At 39.9% G+C, this 27,813-nt stretch overlaps 1 protein-coding gene across 15 annotated transcripts in view; it reads left to right on the top strand.

Moving 5' to 3' along the window:
• ZMIZ1 (zinc finger MIZ-type containing 1) overlaps nt 1-22,003 on the top strand; it is a 326,518-nt gene extending 304,515 nt beyond the window's left edge. For 13 of the 15 annotated variants that reach the window (XM_031602968.2, XM_090144977.1, XM_031602969.2 and 10 more), the window contains 9 exons: nt 535-745; nt 1,946-2,051; nt 2,600-2,760; nt 3,107-3,174; nt 5,086-5,154; nt 5,703-5,950; nt 8,840-9,003; nt 13,846-14,094; nt 17,384-22,003. In XM_031602968.2, coding sequence (XP_031458828.1) covers nt 535-745; nt 1,946-2,051; nt 2,600-2,760; nt 3,107-3,174; nt 5,086-5,154; nt 5,703-5,950; nt 8,840-9,003; nt 13,846-14,094; nt 17,384-17,491 — 1,384 coding nt within the window. In that variant the 3' untranslated portion in view covers nt 17,492-22,003. The remainder of the gene's footprint in view (nt 1-534; nt 746-1,945; nt 2,052-2,599; nt 2,761-3,106; nt 3,175-5,085; nt 5,155-5,702; nt 5,951-8,839; nt 9,004-13,845; nt 14,095-17,383) is intronic. The other 2 variants (XM_031602973.2, XM_031602970.2) reach the window with 1 other exon arrangement.
• Nucleotides 22,004-27,813: the final 5,810 nt, after the last annotated feature.

Below are 27,813 nucleotides of genomic sequence, written 5' to 3'. Positions count from 1 at the left end.
ATCACAGACATACAGGCATTGAAAAACAGAGGTTACTTTCTGTTAGTTGATTACCTGTTCTAAGGCTGGAATAGCTGTATCTGTACTACGTCTGACAAGCACTTGTTCAAAACCTTGTTCAAATGCCCTGACATAGTGAAAGATCTGGAATCTTTTAACACAACCTGCTGCAGTGTATAACTTTCTTGTTCTTTACTTTTCACTCAGACATGAAAAACCTATCTGATGTTAACATTTCTTTTTTTGTAGGATCATTTCACAGTCTGTTTTTGCAAAGTGGTTTGAGATGTTCCCTTGGAAAGTCCTTTATAAATGTAAAATATTAACAACTCTGTAGTATGCTTGCATCATTAATTCATCGTGACTTCCTTCAGTTAAGGGCTTTTGTGATGAAAGTATGTTATATCTTTTATTGGGAATAATTCTAGAAGAATAATCTGATTGGTCAAGAAAAAAATGTTCCTAGCAACAAAAAAGACCTCCCTCTGCAATGTGCAGGAAAAGTTAAAGGAAGATTTATTGGTTGTTGTACAGGTCTGACTTGGAATTACAGTTCAAGTGCTATCACCATGAAGACAGACAAATGAACACAAACTGGCCAGCTTCAGTCCAGGTCAGCGTTAATGCAACCCCACTTACCATCGAACGTGGTGACAACAAGACATCTCATAAACCTCTGCACCTAAAGCATGTCTGCCAGCCAGGAAGAAACACGATTCAAATTACAGTCACAGCATGTTGTTGTGTAAGTACATCGAGCTTGCGGCTGCAGCTGCTGATGCTGACTTTGCTATTTAGTACAGTTTGCAAATGTCGCCTTGGCTGAAAAAGCCTTCCTCTCTTTCTTTTTTTTTTTCCACAATTTTTTTTTGGTAAGGTGCTTGTTTAATGGTGTTGACACATGCAGAGTACTAATGCTGATTTTTTTTTTTTTTTTTTTTTTTTGGTGCTGCAGAATTATACAAACTGTAGCAATGTCCCTTCAGTGTGTTTGAAAGGACTTGGGGGCCTGGGGGAGGAACAGAGTTTGCTCTCCAAGCTCTTTTGCGTGTGCCTGAATTACAAAGTGGCTGAAGGATTTTAAGGAAGTAGATTGTTGTGGTGTGGACTGTTATCCAGTACTAATTTCATTTATGTAGAGGATTAAACTGCAGTTGATTTGACATGATAACTTCAGCTCTCTCATTGTTGGTAATGACTTTCAGATGAAAAAATCGTATCGTATGAAAACCTTCCCCTTTCTCCATTTGCATGGTTTAGTTGCTTTCAGAGACAAGTACTATATTTTAAATGCAGACTGTTGCACACATTACAGTCTGAGCTTTTAACTGCTTTGTTGTTATTGACAAGAAAGCAAGCTGCTACCTCTCCCAAGGTCACAGTGTGAGACATTTTAATGGGGAGCCATTGACACATTTTGCTTTACCTCTCATTGAAGTATCTGTGCCTAATACCATTTATCTGTTGGCTAAAAGCAGGGGCAGCATCCTGCAAATCCACAGCAGGCTCTTACGGCTCTGCGTTGGGAAGGTGGATTCAGTGAGTTGCAGACAGATCAGTGGCAAATTGTGCAACTTGTAACATAGTGTGATGGTAGGCAGATGGTCTAGATTATGTAAAAAAATCCAGGGTCTTAGGAATAAACCCAAGTATCAGAGATGAATATATCAGCCCTCCATATTCTGAATATTAAGGAGAAGGAAAGTGCAGAACATTTTTTTTTTTTTCTAAAGCTATTGTATGCTGTGCTCCTGGGGAACAGAACAAAATACTGTACAGCATTCAATATATCCTTATGGGAGTGCATGCACTCAGCAGAGCAGCACCAGCTTTATTTATGTGTTAGATGCCTCTTGAAGCTATGCATCCAAGGGAAGAATGCAGCTCTGTTCATATGTACCATGTGTGCTTGGTTCTGGTGGTAACAAAGCATGTTCTCTTTCAGTCACACTTGTTCGTGTTGCAGTTAGTACACCGGCCATCAGTTCGCTCTGTACTTCAAGGTCTACTAAAGAAACGCCTCCTCCCAGCAGAACATTGTATCACCAAGAGTGAGTTTTGTTTTTTGTGGGTGATGACTTTCTTAAAATGCCTACATTCAATTGTGATTAACTGTTTCTACACCAGATTTGCTTGCTGACTGAAAACTTTAAACTACACTTAAGAATTTCCAGAATATTATATGCATAGATTAAAACCTTGGGATACTCAAATTTTAAAGTCTGTTTGGGTGGGGTAACAAAATACCAAGAACACAAGCTTAGTGCCTAATGATGGCTCTCCTGTCCTGGGATAATCTGCTTTTCCACCCATATTTGTTTTTCTCTTATTCCAAAGAGTTGCATTGAAAGATGCTTCTCCTTTTTTCGTTTGGGGCTGCTTTAAGTGCATGTGTAGCACTTGCTATAGGTGAGATTGTGGCTGATACCCATGTGTGTGATGGTTTGTCTGTACAGCGCAAGATTATGCAATGTACACTCATGTGGATAAATTGTCTGTTGAAGTAGCCTGTAAAGGATGAATTGTTGCTGTTTCAGATTTCTACAGTAGGATTTAAAGAGTACATGTATTTTCTCATGCATGCCTTCTTCCTAAACAGTAAAGAGGAACTTCAGTAGTGTAGCAGCTTCCTCTGGCAACGCGACACTAAATGGGGAAGATGGAGTAGAGCAAACAGCTATTAAAGTGTCTCTGAAGTGTCCGATCACATTCCGGCGGATTCAGCTCCCAGCAAGGGGTCATGATTGCAAGCATGTACAAGTGAGTAGATGCCAATGACATTGCAGTGTTCCCTCTGCCATATGTTATTACCTTTTGCTTGGTTATTGTAAGAGAGACCTTAACAGATTTCCTTTTTGTCTATCAACATAAAAAGTTAAATACATATATGTGTTGTTGAACATATATACATGTATACTGTTGAATGTAGAGACAAGTAAGCTACTTGGTTTAGGTGTTGGTTCTAGTAGGGTTTTATTCATGGCAGTTTTACTTTTGACTGACTCAGTTAATACAGTATTTTCCTTTGATTTTTCTCTTTTTTTGTTTTTTTTTTGTTTCTTTCTTTCTTTCTTTCTCTCTTTCTTTCTTCCTTTCTGATACATAGTGCTTTGATCTGGAATCTTACTTACAACTGAACTGTGAAAGAGGAACTTGGAGGTGTCCAGTATGCAAGTAAGTGCAACTATGCTACGTGAAATGCTGCTGTAGGTGATTTAACCTAATTCCAGTAATACTGAAGGTAATAAAGAAAAGATAATTTATTTGGAAGGGAGAGAAAGGAAATGCTAGAAAATAAGATGTATAAATACATTACATTTACCTAAAGTCCAATGAGAATTCTTCAGTATTGTATGAATTGAGGAAACACCCTGGATTTTTTAGAAATTAAAAAACAACTAACAGGACATTTTCTCACAAAGCATATAATCTGCTAGCTCTCATCAGGCTATCATTGTATTGTGTAGAGTTCAAAAGAAGCTCAAATATTTGTAGTGATAAGACAGGTATCTACATGAAACTGGTGAACTGGGAGTTGATTTTCTAGATTATAAAGTGTAAACAATGAGCAGATAGCAACATACCGTGATAAAAGAAAAGATAGTCTATTCTGGAGTTACTTTTGTATAATTTTCATGTTGTAATGCTCAAATTAGTAAACTTCAAATATTTAAATATTAAAATGCTCAATGTGCAGCTGAGCTTGGTGGTTTAAGGATGCCAAATAACCATCGTAGCTATCGTGCTTTGAGTCACGTAGGAATGCAGTTAACATCAGTGTCCAAGGAGAATGGGAATTTTGGAGGCTGCAGCGTTTGCCTGTTGGATCCTCCAAGGTCAATGTCAAGTGTAAATGAAGGCAAAAGCAGAAAGTAGAAAGGATTTCAGTTCAGAATAAGGCTGATTTTAAGAAGTTAAAATGTTTCCAAGAAGCTGTGACTAGTTCGGAGAAATTGCTAATAGAAAAAGGAAAATACCTCAGTATATTTTCAACCTTATGCCTTGACCAGAGCACTAGCATGCTGCAGAAGAAACAGAACATGATGCTTTAAAGCGGTCACATTTAACTGAGCAAAAAAGACTCACAGAATGTCTGCAAGCCCATTCAGTGTCTGTAACCTTCTGTGCTTAGTGCACGTGGTTATGATTTGGTTACAGCCTCAGCTGAGAGCCAGTGCTCTTAAGCTCAGGCATTTGTAGCTGTAGCAGTTTGCAAGCACCTCTGCCCATCTCCTCTTCAGTCCTGGTTGTGTCAGCCAACGTTATCTATTGAACAGATGTGGCCATTGTCCGTTTTATCTGCTTCTGTGAACATCACAGACTTGAGATAAGCTTGACCATCTGTGATTCATAGCTATCCTAAAGCTCAGATGATTTCTCTGAACTACCTCAAGCATTTTAATCTTTTGAGTTTGGCTAAAAATAAGAATTGGATGTCTTAAAAGATAGCAGTTGCTTCATAGTTTATGTATTGATATATTCAGGCTAAAATTTGTATCCTCTTTCTCTAAGTATGAGCACCTGCATTCTGATCTTAGAGCCGATGTAACTAACTCATTTCTGTTAGTTTTGTTCTGTCCCCATTTGTACTATGTAAAACAGTTCTAATACACAGTTAATTTGAAGACATATTACTGCATAGTTCAAGAAAACAGCACAGATGCGATTTTTAAAAATTAGTAGTTGTAGATGATCACAGGAGAGATCTACTGTGCTTGAAGAGACTTTATATGTGAAATATGGTTCAATAAAATCAACAATTTAAAAGATGTGAACAGTTTGTGGGCATATACAGATCCACATATGTATGTATGCATGTATCCTTATCTTACCTATTTGATTTAAAAAACTATTATCTTTGTAAAGCAGATGTAGAACTGAAGCTGTTTCTCCCTAGTCATTATAAGTTACTTGTAAGAGATAGTTGGTAGATCTTACACTGCTGATTATGTCACTAACCTAACCTTCTTCCATCCTTCTTTTAAATATATAAAATATTTATATAACTATATAGAGAGAGTATATAAAGATATATTCTAATATGAAGGAGTTGGTTTTTTCTTTGTTTTTTTTTTCCTTTTCTAGTAAAACTGCTCTGCTGGAAGGGTTGGAGGTTGACCAGTACATGTGGGGTATTCTCAACGCTATACAGAAGTAAGTGATTGATATTTCTGATATCCAAGACTAAGTAACTGGGAGATATTTTAATGAGTGCTGAGGCAGTCATGCCAAAGAAGGTGTTAATGATTGAACTTGAATATTCTGTTTCATGGCTTCTTGGTGAAGCTAGTAATATCAGTGAGTGTAGCTAATAATAGTGTGTGTGTCTCTTTCTGCCTACTTAATAGATCTTGTTTGGGTCATCTCCTGATGACAACCTCATCAGTGAAGCAGAAGGAAGGATGAGAATGGAGGATGAAATGTTTTCTCGTGTTTAGAAGGAGACCTTCTGATTCACATGTAGCAGATCATGTAGATACATTTGGATTCCATTGTGAGGATATAAACAGAAATGTGCTCTCACAGTTGCCTTTTCTAAAATTTGCTTTCAGCACACACTTGAGGAGTGAAAGATTTTGAGGTTGTGTATACTAGAACATTTAAAAACATTTGTTACCATCAGTTTCTTAGGGAAATATCAACAGAATTGATAGAAAACAGAAGAGCAATTAATGTGCTAAAATTCTCATGTTATTTTACAGCTCAGAGTTTGAAGAAGTTACCATTGATCCAACTTGCAGTTGGAGGCCAGTCCCTATAAAGTCAGATATTCACATCAAAGATGACCCAGATGGCATTCCCTCCAAAAGATTTAAGACCATGAGTCCAAGCCAGATGATCATGCCAAATGTGATGGAGATGATTGCAGCTTTGGGTCCTGGGCCATCACCTTACCCATCCCTCCCACCTCCTCCGGGAGGCAACAACTCCACCGAATATGGAAACCAAGGTAGGTTTTACATCATTGTTCACACAAATTGTTTCTCTCGAAGTCAGTGAGTCAGGCAGCCTCCTTTGTTATGCAGGTTTGTCGTTGCACCTTCTCATGGACATACAAAAGGAAAGCAAAATATATGTGGCTGCAGTTCTGAAATTCTGCGTAAGACTTTTTATATAAGATTCATCTGGTTAGAGGAAATATCTTTTAGTAAAGCAATTGGTGACTGCCAATGCAGCTCTCTCTAAATCAGTGAGCACTGTGTGTTCCCTTATGTATTCATGGCTTGCCACAATATACATCTTTCCTCATTTTTTCTGTCCATTTTCCTTCTGTTCACCTCTCATTCTAATGAAAGCTCCTCCTGCTACATTACTTACTACGTAGCAGACCTGAGTCATCAATCCTGCCACTTGGGCAGGTGGCTGACATTTCAAGGATCAATCAGAAACTTTTAGCTGCTTTGCAAACACCTTTGCATTAGATAATGACTTCTGAGATCCTGTCTATGTACTGCCAGTTTGAGAAACATAGAACTAAATCCAAGCAGTGGAAATACCTTTTCAAATGACTAGGATACTTGAATAACTAAATTATACTGACAATTCTGAAAATATGAAACCAGAGACTGTTCTTTTTGCAAGAAATAAGATATGACTCAGTTCAGCTCAGAGAAAAGACCAACTGTTCACACCATCAGAATCCTCAAATTGATTACAAGGTGATATATGTGCTTTTTGCAGGCATTTGAAGAAAAATGTATCTTGCATGCAAAATGTGGTTCATTTGCTCCAATGACTGCAAAAGTGGTGACAGATGATAAAACTTTCCAGGTTTTCAAACAGATGAATGATTACTATAACAAAGCCAAGAGCACTGAATCACAAATTTTTCAGTTGTTAAGTAGGAGTAAAATGCAGTCAGAACATGAGAACAGAGCCATCTTTTCTTCATCATCTTTCTAGCTCCTTTACTCGGGAATGGACACAGTAGTCGTGTAAACTGGGTTTTAGGGTTTCTTTAGTGATTGTTGCCTGGACTGTTATTTCCCTCCCTTCTGCTGAGATCCTGTAGGAGAGTTAGGCATTGCTGCTCAGAGCCTCAGCTCATCATGTGAAACCCATTTTGTTGTACCTCTGCTGCAACACACGTATCAGTTGCAATGACCAGATTATCCTAAATGACTTTACAGGTGTGTCCCTCAGCAGATGGCATAACTCTTCCCCCAGAGAAGGGTGTATTTCTGCATGGCTGTAAATGCCTGGGCATTGTGTTTTTATTCTCTATCAGTATGTGCAATGAAACTTAGCCTTTAGAATTAGGTGATGTCCTCTGATTGACAACATTCTAGAAAAGAAGTAGTAGTGTTATTACTGCGGTTTTGTTTGTAATTATACTGAAGTATAGTTTGTAAATATAGCAAGTACTTGGAAATACAAGAGCTTATTAAATTTTTCCTGAGAAGTGAGGCAAGAGCAGTTACATTCTGGGAGAATTATCCAGTTTGCAGATTAGCAAAATGGGAATTAGTAAGGCTCTGTGGTATTTACATGGTAGATCAAAGACCTGACTTCTCTGAGAAATACTCTTACATGGCTAATGACTTCTATTCCTCTGAGATTAAGCTTCTGCTTATGAAACTGGAGAGCAAATGTTGCAGCTACTTTGGTTTATTGAACTCCCTTCTTGACTTCTTCCATTTAAAGCTGCTGTATTCCGGCCGAGAAACTTCAAGTTCTCTGTTCAAGTTCTAAAACTATTCTATTGTTTCTGAGTTCAGCATCATGCAGTTAGGTCACATATTAAAAAAAAATAGCTCAATGGATTCGGTCCAGTCCTAATTCTTCAGAGCAGATAAACCAACAGAGTTGGTATCTCAAATGAAAGTGGCAACAGAGGGATCAGAACAGAAAAGAATTGTGAAAATAAATCCCCTGTACTATGATGCATGCTTACTGCAGAATTATAGTAACGCTCACAGGGCTGAGGTGAAAGGGATCAAAACACACTTGTCCTGAAATTGAGCAGAGGGCCTCAGGCTTGTTGCTGAACAGTAGATGTGTGAGGGTTAAAACCTGATTCTGAATTGTTATGGAATTTTGATGTTCTAGAGAACATCTTTTTCATCCAAAGTTACATTTCATAAATTTGCTCATTTTTCATTGTGAATGCTTGTATCCACATCTGAAACACAGGATGCGAGCAAGCAACTTGTAGCTCTGAAATTGAGGGTAGGTGTTTCCAGAAAGGGAAAATTGATGTATATCCCAACAGTTGAATGCATGTTATTAGGTTTCGTGGAAACAAGGAGAATTACATCATAAGCCATAATTAGACATGAAGGCCTCTTCTGCATTCTCTCAACAGAAGTTGCCTATTTATACTGAAAAAGAAGAGGTGAAATGAATGTGCAGCATCCATGTTGGCATCTTCCTGGTACAGCTCTGTCAATTAACTTTGTCAGAAACTGATGCAAAGCTACAGTCCTCCTTAGTGCATGGAAATGTAGATAAAAATAACACAGGTGTCCTATATATAATTTGTGCTTGGGCAGCGAGTCAGTTTCACTCTGATTCTTCTGACTTTTCATCTTGCTTAAGTTTAATTAGTGACTTAACAGCAGCTTTTCTAAGTGTCAGGAGGTTTCAGTTATTTTCACAAGGTACACGAATTACTGCAATCAATTCTAATATTCCCAGCAGTAGCCAATACATGAAAGCCAAATGACGTTTTTTCCTCCTTATTCCTTCAGCTGCCTCTGCAGTGGGGAGCACAACATTGTCACGTTCTCCCGTCCTATGCGTGGGAGATACAGCCCTGTGCAGCTTTTACAAGACTCTAAAAGATCAGTGTCAGGAAAAATATAAAAATTATTTTGTATCATATCTGCTTGTCTTTCAGGTAACAGTTACCAAGGTCATGGCAATTTTGATTTTCCGCACGGGAATCCTGGTGGAACATCTATGAATGATTTCATGCATGGGCCACAGCTGTCACATCCCCCAGACATGCCAAGCAGCATGGCAGCTCTCGACAAACCTCTCAGTCACCCTATGCAGGAATCTGTAAGTAATGGTGCTGCAGACATAGATCTTTCTTTGCAGGAGTAAGATGCTCCAGTCAGGCGAATGGACTTTCCTTGTGATTTGATTTTCCTTGTTTTGGAATCCTAACTTTGGCAGCATCTGAAATAGAGTAGCACTGAGAAATGTTGTCAGGAATGTCAGTTTTAGTTTCTGGCCTTTTCAAGTTTGTGGAGAAATGTTTTAAGGATTTTTTTAATTGCTGATTAAGCTTGTTTATCTGAAAGAAACAGCCTGGCTCAGTGTACTTGTGTTAATCATTGTGCTTTCCTCTGACACCTGGAAAAAACTAGCCAGCAGCATCTGTGAATGTCCATCTTCAGCAGACAGCTTGTTATAGCAAGACATTGACTGAGCAGGGACAGTGTCTTCCCTGACTTTGTCTCTGAGGTCAAAGTTTGCATCAAAGCATTTTGTGAGGGATTCTATCCAAGTAGAATAAAACGTACCTTTAAGCTGTTGTGAATAGGACAAACCTGTAGATTTCAAGGAGAGATACTGCTGCTGGTCTGAGGGTGCACCAATGTAATAGATTTAAAAAACAGAGGTTCCTCAGGTCTCAGGTGGAAAGGCAGAACTGCTCATGAGAAAAGCAGCTTGCTCAGTGAAACAAGTTTTATATATAGAACTTTACATCTAGATGATGCGGTACTGCAGCAACAAGATGATAGAAAAGTTACAAGCAGTGTTTAGCTCTTAGGCATGGCTAGTCATTTATTTTAACTCTGTGTGGTATATGTGTGTGTATATCCTTTTATATTCAATTAAGTTACAGGGCAGGGACTTTATAGCGTGCTGTTACTGCACAGGAAGGATGTTTAACTTGACGAGTCATCTGTGCTGTGTCTTCATTGAGCACTAGAAAGTACTATTTCAGAGTGTAATGAGGATATGTGGTAGCAGATGCTTAGGAAAAGCCTACTCAGTCAGTGTCTCCTCTAGCTGGCAGTGGATTTTCCGAGGAGGATGGTGAGAAATAGGAAGGGAACGGAGAGAGCATTCTTAGTATAGCTTGGACAGATCCCAAGTGAGAAAAATGTCTGCAAAGAAAGAGTACAGAAACTGTAATGGCTTTACCACTTCACAGGCTAATAAAGGATAGAACTAGCATGCTGTAAATTTAATTTTACTTTTGCAAACTTTACATATCAGTTTAATGAGCAACCTGAGTATCTGTATCTGAACCAACTGTACAGCATGAGAATGCAGTAGTGAGGAGAATTGCTACCACTCACAGCTGCTGTCCTTTGAACCAAAGCTGCAGGGAATTCTTCTGCACCTCCCATTCTGTGACACCTACATTTCCACTCCATTGGTTAACCGCTTTACCTTTGCTATAGCAGTTGCCCTAGTGAAATCTCTGAAGTGGTAGGATATGAAGCGGTTGAATATGAAAGTGAAGAATCTGTGGTTTTCTGAAAATTGGACTCCTTACAGATAATAGCAGAGTTAAAAGTTGCTCGAGGCTATGCATACTGCAGAACTGTAAGAGAGTATTTGGGCAAACGTTAATAAATTTTTGATTCTGTGGGTCAGTCTGTAGCAGATCTAATGCTTGCTTATGATAGATAGCAATTAAAGTAAACCTTTGCCTTGCTTCTCCCTCTTCTATTATTATATGCAAGCTATGCTATTTGGGAAAGGGAAGTAGCACTAAAGCAGACTCCACCTGGCTTATGTCAGTGGGTGATTTGCACTAATAAGGATCAGTTGTAACATCTCTTTGCACAACAGAATTAGATTGACCTTGCCAATTTGGCCATACAGTTTTTAGGCCACTTTTGTGGACTGATAGTACTCTAGCAGAACTTTGTCAATATTATAAAGTCTCTGCTTCGCTCCTCTGTTTTTTCTGTCTTCCGTTCTTCTCTCTCAGAAGGGAACTGTTTTTTGGCAGCAAACACACAGGAAAGATAGCTTTAAAACTGCTGCTTTTAGAGAAATGCATGATATTTGCACATGGTATTGATATAATTGAAAACAAATATGGGGGAGGTTTTCATCTGTGATAGTCCACCTGCTGAGTTTGCAAGGATGTATGCAATGGCAAAGGAAAAAAGGATGGGAAACGTGGCAGATAGCAGCGGCAGGGCAGGATAGCATCTTTCCATGGTTCTGCCATTTAGCACAGCTCAAAGAGTTGGTGAGTCTGTGACCTCCGTAGTGGAGAGATATATAAACAATTGACTTAACCTAATGATCTTTTTTTTCACTATCAATTTTCTCCTGAGATGAAAGGAATATTGTTCTGCAGCTGGCAGAATATCGTTCTGTTGCTGTTCATCTCAGCACTCCTAGAGGTCACTCTTAGACTGACTCATAAAGAATTGTGCTTTTATGCTATTAAACAGTAGATGTAGTTGTGTCAGCTATAAACTTTCCTTTTACAGATTGTAAATGTTTTAAGAGTGCCACAGTTTACACTCCTAAAAACAACTCTGAATTACCTTGCTATGTAAGCAGTGGCAACTTTGTTAGACTAAGCATTCCTAATGTAAGTTAGTGCTTTTGAAATAAAACAGTGCAAGTTGCAGGCACGAGCTGGAGACCCACGTGTCATACGTGTAGAGGGTTTTAACCAGTGGTAATTAATTCATCATTACTCAGCTGAATAAAGACAGAAAAATAGTCCTGAGCATTTACTCTGTCATGGGTAGGCCTGGATGAATGCTGTCAGATGGATTTTGAAGCTGTGTTGGCTGTTTAAGATTTTGATAACCCTCAGTCTTATAATGAGCAATGGGTCCTTGTCCAACAGTTACCTCTGCTCAAGATACTGCCTTATCAACAAAATATTTATATAATGTTAGTATATGGAAACATAATGTATAGAATTTCTAACCTGTTTATCTGTTCTGAAATATAGCTGAAACATATGCCTCTTTGTTTAAATAATTTCTTCTGTAAGCACACCAGCGTGACAATTGCCATGTGCATTTGGGGATAAATATGAGAGAGTTTTCAAGATGATCCTATTTTGTTTCATTTTCTAGAAACAACTTTCCCACTTCAGCAACACTGTCTTTAATTGCTCTTTACTTTTTGTTATTATTAAGCTTTCTTACTTTGCACAGTTCCTGTTGCACGTGTTCTCAATAAACGAAGAAGGAAACGATACTATTTGGACAGGCATCTACTTTCACTTGCAAAGACTTAGGCTGTATATTCATTTACATTAAACTGTGGTCTATGGGCAGATTTTGTACAGGTTTACCTTTAAGGTAACAACAATAATGTTACAGAATACCTTCCAGGTAGTCAAATTATGACCCTAATGGAGAGAAAAGTGTGCAGCAGTACTTTGTAACAGTTATTTTAAAGTCTCATATAGGAAGGAGAAACAAAAACACTTTACATGTAGAATCCTGCTAATTTCCACCAACATTCCTACTGCCAAACTGTTGAAAAGGACCTCCATGTAGCTGAGTATGAGTGTCCCATTGTATCACTGTTCAGATGTCAGTTTTCGTGCAAGTGGAAAAATGTTTCTTTATAAAATGCTTGTTTCTGTGATTTTTTTTCCTTAATATCTTGGAATATTTTAATTAAGTTTTGTAATAACCTCCCTTTTGCTTTCCAAAACTGAAGATTAAGGTTAAAATAACCTTGCAGTTTACTGTGATATGAAAGGGTCAATGCTGACATGTGACATAGCATTTTGCCAGTTTCTGTTGGCTTGGCTGGATGAATTTCATGCTGTTGTTGTACGTATCTGTTCTTTTGTTTCAGCTCCACTGTGTGGCAATGTAGCATTTCTCAAAAAATGTTTACATTTTTTGCTTCTCCATATACCCAATTAACATGAAACAATTTTAAGGCATTCACACTCATTTTTCTTGTGGCACCATGGTCAAGTCCCAAAGAGTCCACTAGCATTAAAGATGACATGTAGCGTGGGTTTGTGCATTTCTGTTGCTACTCTGTAATGTGAGAAAGATATTTTTTTTCCTCCATTCTTCCATAATATGGTTTAAAAGACGCATATGGTTTGGTAGGTTATTCCCCATTGAAATCCTAGAAAATACAAAGTTTTTGCTGGAGAATTTGCCATGTGAAGATAAAAATGCATTCTGTTGCATGATCTTTGATTAATTTAAAATAATGCGTTGTACTTCACAGGGTGTCAGCAGGTATGTGGCCACCTCCAGCAGCTCTGTGGGTGGCTGAGAGCTTGGCTAACCAAGTCCACTTGGTTTTTTCAACCATCAGCTAAGAAAATCCCTTAAAAGAGATGCTGCATTCTCAAAAGATGGATGAAAATAAAATAGAGGATGGCGTAGGGAAGGGCTGGCATTTGCCAGATGTTTATAACAAGCTGAAACAAGAATAGGTAGCAATGTCAGGGAAGCTACCCAATGAGCAATCTGAGCAGAACTTAAGCATTTTCTCAGTTAATCAGTTTGCTGGCACAGGGATTATTATTCAATGAATTCTCCATTCATTTCTGAAATTTTGCAAGGGCAGAGCATCTGCCTGGCTCATGCTGAGCAGCACCATCAGCCCCCCTCAACATCGTGGGCTGCTTGATTTGCACCTTCAGCCAGTTTCCCACATTACAGCAAAGCAAATGCAGCAGTACAAACCCAGTGTCTTTATTTCCCCTTAGCAAATGACCTCCAAAAAGCCAAAACATTTCCTTCGGCATTGGGATATGGAGCTTTCTTTTCCAATTATGCTTTTTTTCCTTTTTTTTCTTTTTTTTCTTTTTGGTCTTTTTAATTCATTTTCGTTGTTTCTTTTTAACATGCGGTTACAGAGTCAGGCACTGCGAGCACTGTACCTTGTGGCCTCACTTTCTTTTCCTGCTTTTTTCCTCCTCCGCAGATCCCTCATCCCGGCAGCACTGATCAGTCCCATACTTCCATGCAGCAAGGTTTGCACGTCCCTCACCCCAGCAGCCAGTCAGGGCAGCCATTACATCACAGCGGGCCTCCCAGCCAGCAGTCCCGGCAGCCGCCCCCGGCCGCTTCTGGCAACCATCCACACAGTGACCTGACCTTTAATCCCTCCTCAGCCTTAGAGGGTCAGGCTGGTGGACAGGGAGCACCTGACATGCCGGAGCCCTCGCTGGATGTAAGTCTGTGTCATACTATCATCTGCCTGCCATAGCGTGTGCTTGACATGGCGGCGGGAGGGCGGGGTGGGTGCGGGGATGGGGAGCCGCTTCCACAGCACATGCCATCGTCTCATGCTTGGGTACATGGGCGTAGTCACTGCAGCTGAGGTGACAGGGCGCTCCTGGCTTGCTGTGGAAACTCTTCTGTTTTAAGCTGTATGACGTGCCAGCCGTGTCCTCCTCAGAGTAGGCAGGCAGGTTTCTCTCGAGACAGCAGGTCGAGTGTCTGCACAGAGAGATCTCCCATCCCCTCGCTGCCGGATGAAGGCACTCGTGTGCACGAGCCCAGGCCCTGGAGCCGCTGCAGCCTCCAGATTAGAAGGAGGCAACCGCGTATGGGCCGGGCTTGGGCCGCGTGGTGCCCGCTGAGCTGTGTGCTGGCTCAGCTTCGGCCTCGCGGTGCCTGGCAGCGGGGTCCGTCCCTGGCTCTGGGCCCTGCCACCGGCACTCAGCAGCACATGTCCTGCTCCATGCCGTGCAAGTGCTTCAAATGAACAACGAGGACGTCTTCTGCCTCCTTAGCCAAGGTTGAGCGCAGCATGTGACTAAATGAAGATGAGCCTAGTGTTAAAGACAGAAGCAATGTCTGCAGCCACCCACTGCTAGTGCTGGGAGTGAGCTACCTGAGGCATCCCTCTGGTCAACCACTCACCTTCCAAAGGTTATATTTCTTAGCACTAGAGTTGGATTTTCGTTTAAGTCGTGCATTCCTGTACTTGTATCTTCTGTCTGGTCCAAAGTCTGCCGCACGATGTATTTTTCTGAGAGAAGTGTTCACTCTGTGCCTCAGGTTTATACCTGTCTGTGCTGTCATTGTGTGCGTGCCTGTTCCCTGTCCCATGACAGCACTGTGCCATCAGGCAGCCTTGCAGGGGAAGGCGAGCTCCAGGCACTGGGAGAAGCCCTCAGTGAGCAGTGCCTGTGCTGGAGCCAGGCTGTGTCTGTCACACAGCACGGCCATGGCACATCCCTCAGGAGCTGCGGGTCATGTGGCAACCGGAGGTCTGAGCCCTTAAGGATGCCGTATGAGTAATAGCACTAGGTGAAATAAAAATCTCATTTTTTGTTCAGGTATTTAAGTAACACTGTACACTGTAATGGGTCAGGCAATTGTTGCTCGGTGAAAAGAAAATATACGTTACAGTACTCTGAGTATGGCTGATGGAGGCATTTAGTGCAACACTGAAATTGCCGTAGCTGAGTGAAGCAGGCGCTGTGCAGTGTGGAGAGCATAGAGCTTAGAAATATCTGTGAGCTCAGTCACGCTCAGATGAATAATGTCAGGGACTGTTGTGGAACCAGGCTGAGCAAGGCACCATGCAGTACTGTGAGCTGGAACCAAGCTGGGAAATGCACTGTGGGCAGCTGGGCCCACTGCCTGCTGGCACAGATGGGGTCATTCATTAATGCTTCAGTGCAGTGCTTAACCAGGCAGAAGGGTACACCTCATATAGATGGAGATGACCCACCCTGACACCACACACAGCAGAGACACGGGGCGCAGATGCCTGGTGAGAGCACTACAGTATCGCTTCAGGAGCACCCTCTCAAAATTCTGACAAGTCCAACACACCCTCACAGTGCCTGCCCCTCTCAGCCCTCCATCCTTCCCTCCTGGCTCAGTACTGCTCTCAGCTGAGTCCTTGGATTTGCCTCTTGCTGCGAGGGGCTGCCGTGAGGATCCCCACACATCAGCGGCCAAGCTGCAGTGCCGGCTCCTAGCTCGAGGGCCGTGTGTTGCACAGGCCTGCATGCAGGGAGACACCCCAGCATTCAGAAATGCTCTTCTTGTTTTCAGGATTTCCTCCCCTTTACCCTTTTTCTCCTTGAGACTGTGTCAGAATATGCCTTAACTAGCAAAAACTGGACACTTCTCTTTTGAGAAGTCTTAGAAATATTCTAGTCTTGAATTTTTGCCATTACTTCATCTTATGAAATACACCCTCAAAATTCAGAAGACAGCATTGTTAACGAGCATATTGTTTTAAACTTTCACCTTTCTAAAAAAAAAAAAAAACACAAAAAAACACAATCCTCTGTATAAAAGAATGAGTCTCAAACACATTATGTTAATTTTTTAAGAATTGAGTTGGACTATCTGTGGACTATCTGTTGGACTATCCATTCAACCTTTTGTTACTTTCTAAACATATGGTGAGGCCGCAGTTTTCTTCTTGTCCCATACTAGATATTCAGAAAACTACGTTAGCAGGTAAAATGCATTTAAAAGCTGTATATCTTTAGTCTAGCAATATGACAACAGCAGTTAAAACTATGTATAAAAGAAGGAGGTGTTTTATGAAAAACATTCTCTCAGAAACATTTTGTTTATGCAGACTTTTTTTTTTCTTTTTCTTTTTTTAATAATGCTTAGGAAGTAATAAACTTCCTTCTTTGTTTCATGTATAGCTTATTTAAAAATATGTTCATCCATTTGAGCATATAGAAGCATATAAATATAGTACTTGTATGCTAAATGTGATGCAGTCAAGGTTTTACTTTCATAGTATTTGAAAACACAGAACAATTTAAAATGAATTTCTTGTACTTATTGTTATGGTTTTTTAATTATTCCATGTTTTTCTGTCTTGGCCTCAACACAGTGCTGAATATAACGGGAACTTATTACAAACTCTTCCCTGTCAGTTTATAAATACTTTTACTTTTTACCTTAAGACTCTTAGCGCGTTTTTTTAATTTTGATCTGGGGGCTTTTTTTGGTCTGGATTAGTTTCAAAATCTGGTGAGTTCCAGTTCAGCTCTCTGCCCAGCCTGTGTGTCCATGCACGAGGAAGGGTGGACACAGCAGCCTAGTTCCATAGAGATGCAGGCCTAAAGCAGTCACCACGCTGCTGCCTGCCAGTCACATACACCAGGCTTTGTTGATCCACTTTAAGGATCAAATAAGTCTTACATGACTGCATGGTTCAAGTTTACATTCAGTGTTCTACACGAAACTAACCTACGTAACTGGCATTTATCAAGCAGGTCTTATCAGCATCACTAGGCAGGAATTAAACTTTGTTTATTGATAAGCTTTGTGATGGGGAAGTTGAGTAATACAGACTTTCACAAACAAGTGGCTACTGCATCACCTTAGGGTGTTAGGCAGCATTACTGCTGTCAGATTCATTTCAGTATATTTATATGAAAGCCAGTTTCCTGGAATGTATGGTGTTTAATCCCTTTTTTTCACAACTGTATTTCTGTTATCTGTAATTTTCCTTTTATCTTTATATTTTATAGCTGCTTCCAGAACTCACAAATCCAGATGAGCTGCTTTCATACCTGGATCCTCCTGATTTGCCAAGCAATAGCAATGATGACCTTCTGTCTCTCTTTGAGAACAACTGAACCCATGTGTATTTCCCCATCCCTTTCACTTGTTCACACGTGTGGCTGCACAGCGAGGAATCTTAACACTCCTTTTCCACAAAAGAAGAAAAAAAACACCTCACAAGTTGATCCAGTGGTGCACTCCCTGCTTTCTTCATCTCAGAACTGCTTTTGTCAGCTTCAAAAACTGCGAAAGTGCCGGGAGAAAAAATACACAAAAAACTGCAGTAATCTCAGAGTCCGCCGTGCTACGTGTCACAACAAAACACAGACAGTTGTGCAGCTATTGGAAACCCTGTTTGTTGTTCATCCTATAGAGAGAGAGTTCTGTGATAAACATAGTGTGAAGTATCTTGGCAAAAACAAATCTTGGCAAGGGAAGAAAAGGCAACAAAATGGAACTGTCTTTAATTGACCTGTCTCAGAGTGTCCTTCCAATGCGTGTTCTTCCATTTTTTTTGAAACCATCTCCCTCCACCCTGCTTCTCCTCTGTCCCTCTCCAAGCACAAGTTTGTGTTGGAGTAATTTTTCTGGCCACACACAAAACGAAAAACAAAAACACAAACAAAGCTCCAGAAAGCACAAATCGTACGGTAAAATGGCAAAGGTAGGGAAGAAATACGAGCCCATCAAGAAGGTGAGAGCAGTTTAGTAAACACGTTGTCAGTAATGGAGTCCTGAGCATCTCCAGGCCGCAGCCGCGTGTGTTTGGACTTAGAAAAGTTCAGGAATCTTAAACACTTCTTTGCAAAGGATTCCTCTGTTCAAACACACACATTGGAAACACATGGAAAAAATAAAAAATACTTTCAATGTTTAGGGTTTTTCTGTGGTTTGGTTTCAAATCATTACCGTTTGTGGCTGTGTTGACACCCGACTGTCGAGATTGTTGTAAGTGGTCTTTTTGCCATTTAATCCATACAGAATGGAAAAGAGAGGGAGGGGGGAACGCAAACCAAAACACTCTCAATTATTAACTTACAGCCTTTGCTTCCTGAGCGTTTGCATCACTGTGTGTATTGCACAACACATAATAAGACAAGCTAGGTCAAAGGCGGATAGGAAATCGTTGCAGGATGAGGGAGAATAACATCACAATCTGCATAATTATTTTTCATAATCAGCTTGAAAAGGGGCATTGAAATTGAATAGACATAGCTTATTTTTTGTTTTCCTTTCGTTCTGTTTTCATGACTGTTACAAATAATTCAAACTTTCTTTTCTCCTCCTTCAGTTTTGTTTTTTAAACCTTAGGTACCAGGAAGAAATTGTTCTCATGAAGGAAAGGGCATGGGGAGGAAAATTGACTTGGTAGATTGCTGCTGCCCTCAAGAGACCCTAATGCCACAATCACTGTCTTGCCCCTGTGATCCGTGCTTCTCGTGTGGTTGCTTCTCCTGCATGAGCTTCCTATTGCTTCTGTGCCCATTTCTGTGCTCTTTGTCTCTCTCTCTCTCTCTCTCTTTTATAAATTATGTACAGTAGCTGTGTAAGAAGTGCATGTGTGCCAACTTTGCCCTCGTGGTGCAACATTTCAGCTTTTGCCCACTGTAGAGTTATTGGTTAATTTCTTTTTATTACTAAAGCAAATTTGACCTACTCTTTTCCTCATCCCAAACCCAATCCAGTAACTTTTATTTGCTCGCCACAACACATTTTAAACTTAAGTGCCAGACAAATTTTGTTTGTTCCCATCTGTTTGACTAGAGTTTCCTAGCCCTCTATGTTCAGTTTGCAAGCTGTAAATGGCATGCTATGTGCTTACAACTCTGGATTTGCTTTCCTCACCAAAGTCATGTTTGTAAATTCTTTGCAGTTCTTGTTTTATTTTGCTCTTTGTTAACATTTCCCACTACTGCTGTACATGCGTCGTGATATATATATGCTAGTCAGCAGCACCTTGCTGTAGATATTAAAGGAAATGGCGGTTTAGTTCTTTTATTTTCCAGTAGAAGTATTGAATCTGTCAAACATATTATGTAGAGATGGTCCCACACTTATATTTTTCCTGTTTCGAGTTTTTTTAAGAAAGGCGCTGTTCATTATGCAAAATCAATTATTTTAAGAATTGCTATTGTAAATATCTTTGTGAATATTTTAGTATCGTCTTTGATAATATTCAACATTTTCATGATCTGATTATACTTTTGCTGGTGTTTTTAAATACCTTGTCTGAAAAAAATATATGGGTCCTTTTTTAACAAAACAAAAAAAAAAAAACAAAACATTGAGGGTTCTTTAACAGAATAAGGGAGGTTTTTTTTTCTTCCCCCTCCCCGCCCCCTCTCCCCTCCCCCAACCCATTTTCTTTTGAAAAATTAGCCCAAACTTCATTTCTGTTTACCTGATGAATGAATTGATATGTCAGACAGTACCTGGACAATCAGGGCCCAGCTCTGTCATGGAAACACAGTAAGAAGTGATTGCCTAGGGCAAAAATCCCATCACCCAACCAACTGATGTTCCCTGCCCGTGTGGTGCCTGTGGGCTGGTGACAGCAGAAGTTTTGTCCCTTTGCCCCAATGAGCAGGACACCTAGGAGCAGCTGTCTGAACGGGTGAAGAAGCACTAAGGCAAGCAGCGAGTACGTAAGGTACCGTATTTATATCACTGTGCTGGTGTTCCAGCCTGCAGAGCTGGGCACACTAACACGAAGGGATGCTGGTGGGTGGGGAGGGAAACAGTATAGTACACTTTATTCTGCTTAGAAGTGTCTTTTTTCTTATGTAGGCTTGACAACCTGTAGAGGATCTCTGCAGAATATTAAAGATACCTTGGTATGATACATGGTAACATGGTTGTGGTGTGGTGCTGCTGCCACGCCAACGCTAGGAAAGACCATTCTTCAGTTACAGATGTGTTTTGTAGCCATTTTACTGTAGTAGTTTTCCCCTGTATTTTTGCTGCATTGTTCATATATGTATTGAAGTCATGTTCAGGGGTGGTGAATGATAAACTGACGTTATGCCCTTAGAATTTTGTTTTGTTTCATTTTGGGGGAAGTTTCTTAAGCCATAGGTTTTGGAATAAAGAACATTTCTCAGTACTAGATGGAATGGGTTGCTCAGATTTTTTAATTGATTCTATTTAATCCACTCTCCATTGTTTCCTGAGCAGCTAAGTTAGCCACCTGAAATTGTTTTTCTCTTAAACACAACGTTAGTATTTTAAACCAGGTATGTTAAGAATTGACTTTTTGCTAACCGGTAGTATTTAAAATGTATCATCTGAAAGTACCTGCTGGAAAGAATAAAGGGAAAAAAAAAACCCACATAGATATTAGCAATATGTTTGGAGCAGTGTTTGCATCTGCTTTGTTCAGTAATAGAGCATTAAAGTGGATGGTTGACACGTTGGAGCTTAGAGAAGCGTTTGGTTTCTAAGCAGAACTTACGATCGAAAACACGATTTTTACCCATCACCCAAATGTTGGACATACGAGACAGTTTTGAAACTATGTCAGCTAAAATCAGGTACTGTATAGTAGATTCAGTATGGAAAAGCTTCTAAATGAAAATTTAGTTATTTTTTTATCTGTTCACTGCCGTATTAAAGTTTAGAGGAAAAACCTAGCAAATAGGGTAATCACAGTCATTTCTTTTAAAGCTTAATTATTGTATGAAATTCCAGTAGTATTTTTATTCTTCTTTTTTTGTTTGCTTACTTTTTAATTGTTTCCCTATGGAAGTTCATCTGGGAAAGAACCCACAGAAATCTACAGTTCTGCTGGCAAGACATTATTATAGGACTGACAGATACACGCCAATGTCTGCAGCGGAGACTCAAGGGACATCTGTACATATGTAAATGACAAATAGAGACATGTTAACAGAAATGCATTCATTTTCCTTGGAATGTGCATTGTTTTTATTTCGCAGGAAAAAAAAAAAAAAGCTTGAAGCTCCATCTTATGTGGAAAATGAATCCTGTTTGTTAGCGTTTGTGGAGTCTCGGCATTCGTTTCACTTTCACTTCTGTAATATACTCTGATCCTTCGTTTTGTTTTGTTTTATCTACATGTAATATTTAGCTTACGTGTACTAGTCTATCACCTGTGTATTTTTAGGGTGCTACAGAAATAATGAAGAAAAATAAGGGGATTACAAAAAAAAGTAAATTGTAACCAAATTCATACTTTGTACAATTTTTGATATCGCGATTAGAGGGGAATTAAAAAAAAAAAAAAAAAGTACAATCTGACATAACACGCAAAAATGGCCATTGTCTTTGTTTGTACATTGTATGTACAGTACAATGCAATCATTTCATACTTTAAACTGGTCAGAAAAAATAATTGTGATTTTTAGTCTTGCAAAACTGTATGTAGTTAGATGATGTGACAACCTAATATTTATCTAATAAATATGTATTCAGATGAAACCTGTATATTAGGTGTTCATGTGGTTATTTTGTATTTAAAGATCAAATTATTTGACTATTGCTAGACATTTATATACTCTGTTGTAACACTGAGGTATTCTCATTTGCTCATGTTAATTCCTTTTCCTAAATAAATTTGCAAAATTAAGGTCTGGCTAATTGGCAGCTGCTTTGTAAATTTTCAGGTTTTTTTTTTGGAACACCCTACTTGCCCTTCTCCTTCTGGGCTCTTGTGTTCATCTGAAGGCTATGTGCGCAGGGTGGCGCTTCCCAGGAAGCACAGTTTGCTCCAGGAAGGGAAAAAGGTGCAAACCAGGGTGGAAGAGACCCAGGCTAGGAGTTAGGGAGCACAGATTTACTGATAGTCACAGGCTCATGTCAAAGAAAAGACCCTGACATGAAACTGTATTGATGACTTGCAGTTCAGCACAGACAGTCCTGCATACCACCAAAACACAGAGCGATTTCTTTGAAATGAAATATTTCCATGATATGAATAAGACAAAAAGAGGCTTATCTCTTGTGCTGACCTGTGTTCTGAAATGCAAGACAACTGTAATACTTGCAGCAAGATGTTAGTGGAGGGACTGACCATCCAGCAGCACAAAGACTGTTAGTTTCCTCTTTGTTTTAAATTCTCACCAGTCTCATTATTTTTCTTTTAATTGCAGTCTGTCATTTAGGGGAAATCAGTAATGGGAGATAACCAAAAATGAGATTTTTTTTTTTAATGTATTCCCATTTAAAGCTGAAGGTTGGTTTCAGATGCAGTTCTGAGGCCTGCTTAATCTCTCAGCACCCTGAGCTGCTGGCAGACGGAGCCATGTCTCTGTGAGCACGCACAGGGCACTGGCAGCAGCAGTGGCATGCACAGCACCATTCCTGGCAGAGTCCCACACCTGTCATACCCACAGTCACACACTAGGAGCTTTGTTGAAGGCTAAGGACTTGTTTTTGTAGAGAATTCCTGAGTACCTTCTGGATATTGCATTTGCAGAAGTGTTTAGCTTAAACCCACCTTTCAAATATATTCTGTAGACAGGAACAACCTAACCATTTCACATTGTGAGTATCTACATGTTGTAAGTCAGATACAGCAATTACCTCATAAGGACAGAAGCCCCTGCCGTTGATTGAATTACACATAAGTAATTATGGATATACATAAAACTATGGATATATATAAAAATTCATTTTCTCAAAATTGGAAAAAAAAGTTTCTGCCTCAGTTATGCCTTCTTTGCTATCATTATCAGTTAAAATGGTAATTCAGGATAAAGTAATAAACTGACTTACAATGCATTCAATGCATTTATCTATCCCAGCCAATAATTAATCAACATTTTGGTATTTTGTTTTCCTGGAAGCTCCTCAGAAGGGCCAGTCAGCCAGTGTACAGACCTGCCTCAGCGCTCAGAATGGAGACATTTCTGCACGAAGCGTGTGAGTGACGTCCTTCAGTGCTGGTTGTTCTTCATGCTTACTTGGAAGTCAGAAGACTGTGACAGTTTTCCAGATGGAGCTTCTCCCAGAGGTTGACACCAGGATATGTATGATGCATGCATCCAGTACATGCTGGAGTCTCGTGTTCCATCCTGTGGCAGCGTGGCCCTGCAATGTTTGCTCTCCTGTGGTTCCAGGCAGCCACATGTGGGAGTATCTCTTATGCCTTCTGTGCTTGTCATGGTGCCTCATTGTTGAACAATTTCAGAACACTCTCAGGTCCCTACATTTTTTCTCTACTCTTTCTAATCAGTATGGAATTCTGAGTACATATTATTTGTGTTTGTTGCATTATCTTCCCAGACACCTGATCATGCCTCTTATAGGAGCAAGAGACAAACTGCAGAAATGGAGGTGGCACCATCTGCTTGTTTGCTGACTGGACAGTGGGAGTGGGACTCCTGCATGTAAGTGCTGTGTCAATAGAGCTGCTTTCTTTCCTTTAAAGAAGGAAGCTAGACAACATAGAAAAAGTTGTACAACTCTTAATATAAAATATTCTCATATGTTACTGCTCTTTGTTTATTACTTCCTAAAACTCTTTAACATATTTGATTTTTGTGTACCTAGTCTTTTATTTGTTTGTATTTATTTTTACCTAGAAGTCACTTCTCTCTTATTTGCTTAAATTCCAAGTCTGCCCAAATCCTCTTGCACTGTGAACTTCCAGTTGTGAATGACTACCTTTCCTTTTCATAGTTTGAGTTAAAACTAGTGTGTCACTTTCTGACAGTTTTCCTTTGCCTGTATCCCTGAAATCCTACCAGTTCCGTGTGGGATGTTACTCCTGATGTCAGAGCCAATGCCCTGCTCACACTTCTCTCTAAAAGGAACAAAGGTCAGACCTCTGCACCTTCTGCAGAGGTATCTTGTGTCCATCAGTGTACAGCATTTTCCAGGGGAATGTAAAAACAGTCTACAAGGAACCTAACCAATTAAACATTCCTATTTAAAAAGCAAGCAGATAGCGATTACAGCATGACTCCTACAGGGCGTTAGCAAACAGCCTGGCAGGAGGGACTTACTGGTTTGCCCGCTCTATGGCTTATCTGCATTTTCAGGAGCTCCTTACCTAAACTGTAAAAACTGGTTTTCTGTTCTTTAACTCCATCTTTGTGTTTAAAATATTCTATTCTCAATATATGTGGGCTAGACAAGATAAAGCTGTTTCCCTTCATTTATAGAATACGTCTACTTGGTTTGTCCAGTATGTTTCCAATTACTGATCTCACTATTCTTGATAGACCCAGTAATACACACAAACTTAGATTCTCTAGAAATGCTAGTGTATACCCATTTTTAAATACCCTCCTTTCTCTATGTATTTTTGTTTTTTGTTCTACTGAATGTCCTAAGAGTTTCAGGATTACCAATTTTTTTTTCCCTCTAAATCCGAGTTTTTGAATTGATTGAATATTGCAATCTAGACATTGCTGTTTGCCCAGAGTTGTTTTATAGTGCTGTTCTGGGGATCCTGTTAAACTATTCCGGAAAATTTAGTTTCGGTTGTCGCTGTGCTCACATATCAACGTACTGATTATTGTGAACATGTTGAAAGATACTTTTTTGTGTTCGTTTTTTTTTTTTCATATTGAACTGATCAAATGCTAGAAAAAGCCAAATATTTTCAAAGTGCTCCAATTGTTAGGATTGTCATCTTTTTTTTTTTTTTTTTTCTCTTTCATTTGGTTTCTAAAAACTATTGAAGAAGTACCCACACTTAAATAATGAAATTCTGGAGCTGAGGTTTTAATGCATAAGTAAATTGAAAGCAATTTTCACCATCTATTCATATATTTCACATTTGTAATAGATGCTTATTTTTTCTTGATTGTTATTTCTGTACTTCTCAGAACGCACTTTCTGTATATTCTTAAACATGCAAAATCAACAGATCTTGGACTTTCTATGTGCATCTCTCACTAGCTGCCCTACTTACATTGCTTCACAATAAATCACACTTTGCTTAGATTTCCTTTTAAATTATGAATGATGTTCTCTGTGAGGAAGCATTACTTTCATATTGCCCCTACCAAACTGATGGCAAAATTTAGAGGAGCGACACTGGGATGGGATCAAAAGTTTAGGAAAGCTGGACTCCTGTCTCCATTGGCTGCTAATAAAAATTCTTACCTTGAGATTTTTAGTATTTCACCAAACATTTCATTATCCAAAAATGGCTTCTTCAGTTGTAAATGTGACAGACATTAATTTTCACTTGACAACATACTAGCTGACTTTGGTGGGGCACTGCATATTCAGGTGATTGTCATATGTAATTATGTCATCTGAGTATGTCATCAATTTCCACACTAGGTAATGCACTAATGCTTATGGTAAGCAATCCTTTCTGTAGTGAAACTGCAAAAAAAAAGTAGAAAGGAATCAGAAAAACAGCATTGGGAAGATGGTTCCTGAATTGTTAACTGGAAAAGTTGGTGGAATCTTTTAGCCATTGCATGTGTGAAGCATCATTTCTGGATGGTTTTTTTTGTGAAAAACAGTGGCTAACACTATATTTTTAGCATTCAACTTTTGTTGTGAAGTTGTACAACCAAAACCCAGTGTCTCATTATGATTATTGTTAGAATCAGTTTAGTGCTGACAGAATAGGTGGTACAGAGGAAGCTGCTAGCTCAAAGTGCCATCATTCAGATTGACACACATGACAAATTCAAGGAACATTCAGGGCTCTTCCAGACAGATGATTAAAGCAGGGCACTTACGAAACAGTAGAGAAGAAGAAGGATCAGGAAGATATGACACAATAAGGAAAATAATTAGATAGAAAGCTGCTAAATACTCTGAAGAGGAAAAGAACAGAAAGGAGGTCAATTTGAACCGAAGAACTATCAGCAAATTATTCCAGAAATTCAAGTATTACAGTGGGGAAAGAGCATTAAAACCCTTATCTGGGAGTCTGTTGTGCTGCCAGTGAGGAGCTGCCTGGGGCCGTGGGTATGGCACCTCGCTGCCTGTACCTCTGTAAACACTCCAACCATGTCCCACTTGAGTGACACTAAAATTCACCTCTAAAACACACCTCAGCCTAGAATGTCACATTACCACCCCAATAGTCTTAAAATGTTAAGTGTGATGTTCTTTCCCTTTGTTTCAGTTTGTTTGCAGTTCCTGTGTTACGGCTGAAATGTCTGTGTTTTGGAACACAGGCGGACTCCCGTAATATTTGCCATCCCTTAGTAGCTTCATCCACAGCTATGCAAGGCACCTGCACACCCATCTACAGATGTGGCCATCCTGGACCTTCTGATGCCTTCCCACTTGGAAAGAGCTGCATTTCTTCTGCATTCACTTGTAATGTTCCTCATGCCTTGCCAGCCTGCTGTGAACTCTCCATAAATGTTCCTCAGGCACTCAGGTGGTGCATGAGCAGCCAGTCACCTGAGCAATGCACGACCCCACGTGTGAGCACTGTGCTTCCATACATTATGCAGGGTGGCTGAGTAATGAATTCCAGGTAAGCAAGGTCATTCCTAATGTCTGAAAGGAAAATGCTAATCATAGTTGTAAGGAGCGTGAGAGGACTGAGTTTTTCTTGTATGACAATTTGTCGGTAATTAGTATGAAGTCATGTGGGGAAACTCCCCCCTCATGTACATGGTGTGCTGCAGAGAAGTTCATGTTTCCTAAGATGAAACCTTGATCAGAGGAAACATTTCTTGTCTATACATGTAACTGAGTGGCTACTCTTTGCCCTTCATGCATTTGTATGACCTAATTTCTCATTGCAATCACTCAGTATAATGGAAGGGTCTTTCACCATCTCTCCGGCTCTAGTCCCCATTCATAAATAAATGCACATCACAGATAATAGCATGAAATTCCTTCCCTCTCTCGGCTTATCTTCCAGCTTAGCCAAAACCTTGAAGAAAAAACTGATTGTGATGGGACCTTCAGCACCAGCACCAGGCTGCTTCTGCCTGTGCCAAAGCCTCTCCTACCTGCTGTGCCCATCCCTATCCTTATCCCACAGGGCTCGGGGCCCTGGGCATTCCTTGGGATGTAACAGTGAGCAGATCTTCACACAGGTCTGTTCAGTACTCTTCTAAAACCATTTCACATCATGCAGCTAGCTCTCAGCCTCATGTTCTCATGATCCAAGGTGGTCTTTTGGCAGATTTTTTACAGTGCTTTTTTTCTGCCTTTCTTGGAAAATGACTTCTCTGTAACTCCTGAGTTCTTAATGTCCCATCAATTCACTGATTGTGAAGAGGTAGAACATGACAGGTGGTTTGGTGGCTTTGTTGCATAAGCCTAGAGATAATAATTTAGCCTATCTTCCCAAGTAAAACACTACTGAGAAAGAAAGCAAGTTGTTCTGCTTCTCACAAAGCAGTAAGTGTGCAGGAGTGCATTGCTTGGCCTACTCAAGACTCCCAAGAACTCAGAGCAAAACAGCTCAGAGTGTGAAAAGAGGACATTCTGTTGCTCATCT

The sequence above is a fragment of the Phasianus colchicus genome, chromosome 8 (assembly GCF_987193195.1).
Source record: "Phasianus colchicus chromosome 8, bPhaCol1.hap1.1, whole genome shotgun sequence".
In the NCBI taxonomy this organism is placed as follows: domain Eukaryota; kingdom Metazoa; phylum Chordata; class Aves; order Galliformes; family Phasianidae; genus Phasianus; species Phasianus colchicus.
Note: the sequence above shows the minus strand (reverse complement) of the source record. Positions and strands in the feature narration are given on the sequence as shown.